The 1,079-nt window shown below is 47.5% G+C and overlaps 1 protein-coding gene across 1 annotated transcript in view; it reads left to right on the forward strand.

Annotated features, from left to right (window-relative positions):
• Positions 1 to 555: 555 nt before the first annotated feature.
• Positions 556 to 1,079, forward strand: part of LOC101845430 (calpain-5) — a gene marked incomplete in the record, with an annotated part of 12,962 nt that continues 12,438 nt past the window's right edge. The window contains 2 exon segments of the mRNA XM_035972611.1: positions 556 to 570; positions 861 to 1,057. Coding sequence (XP_035828504.1) covers positions 879 to 1,057 — 179 coding nt within the window.

The raw sequence follows: 1,079 nt of genomic DNA on the forward strand, positions 1-1,079 counted from the left end.
GCCACTGGGGCCGATTTGTACTAAAAGATAGATAGATGAATGGATGGATGGATGGATGGATAGATAAATGGATGGATCTTCTATCACTCATGGCAGCGTCTATCCCCGTGAGTGTTGCCGCGCCACCGGGGCCGACTTGTACTAAAAGATGGAGAGATAGATAAATGGATGGATGAATGGAGGGATAAATGGATGGATGGATAGATAAATGGATGGATCGTCTATCGCTCATGGCAGCGTCTATCCCCGTGAGTGTTGCCACGCCACTGGGGCCGACTTGTACTGAAAGATGGATAGATAGATAAATGGATGGATGAATGGAGGGATAAATGGATGGATGGATAGATAAATGGATGGATCGTCTATCACTCATGGCAGCGTCTATCCCCGTGAGTGTTGCCGCGCCACTGGGGCCGACTTGTACTGAAAGATGGATAGATAGATAAATGGATGGATGAATGGATGGATAAATAGATGTATGGATAGATAAATGGATGTATGGATAGATAAATGGATGTATGGATAGATAAATGGATGGATCGTCTATCACTCATGGCAGCGTCTATCCCCGTGAGTGTTGCTACGCCATTGGGACCGACTTGCACGGAAAAAAAGGCATTGATCGTGATTTTGAGTTTTAGTCACTTGTACAGCACTTGTGACACAATTACAGCATAGAAGTGCCAAAGATTAGAGGTGGTTCTAGAGAATAATATACAATGAAAAGGAGGAGAAATAAGAAAAAAAATGATAGACGTTTGACAGGACAGAATGAGGAGGGTAGTCAACACTCGGGAAGGTCGTGGAAAAAACAAACAACTTAAACCAAACCCCATCTTCCAACCTTCTGACCCGCACAGGCCACCTCAGCGGAGGAGATGGAAGCGTCGACAGACATGGGTCTGGTCAAAGGTCACGCCTACGGCATCACCAGCGTGAAGAACGTCCACCTGGAAGGTTCCGGACTGTTCGGGATCTTCAACCGCGAGAAGCTGCCCATGATTCGTCTGAGGAACCCCTGGGGACAGGGCGAGTGGAAGGGAGCGTTCAGTGACGGGTGAGTGGGAGGGGTTATTGGG

Source organism: Aplysia californica, unplaced genomic scaffold (genome assembly GCF_000002075.1).
Source record: "Aplysia californica isolate F4 #8 unplaced genomic scaffold, AplCal3.0 scaffold00757, whole genome shotgun sequence".
Taxonomy (NCBI): domain Eukaryota; kingdom Metazoa; phylum Mollusca; class Gastropoda; order Aplysiida; family Aplysiidae; genus Aplysia; species Aplysia californica.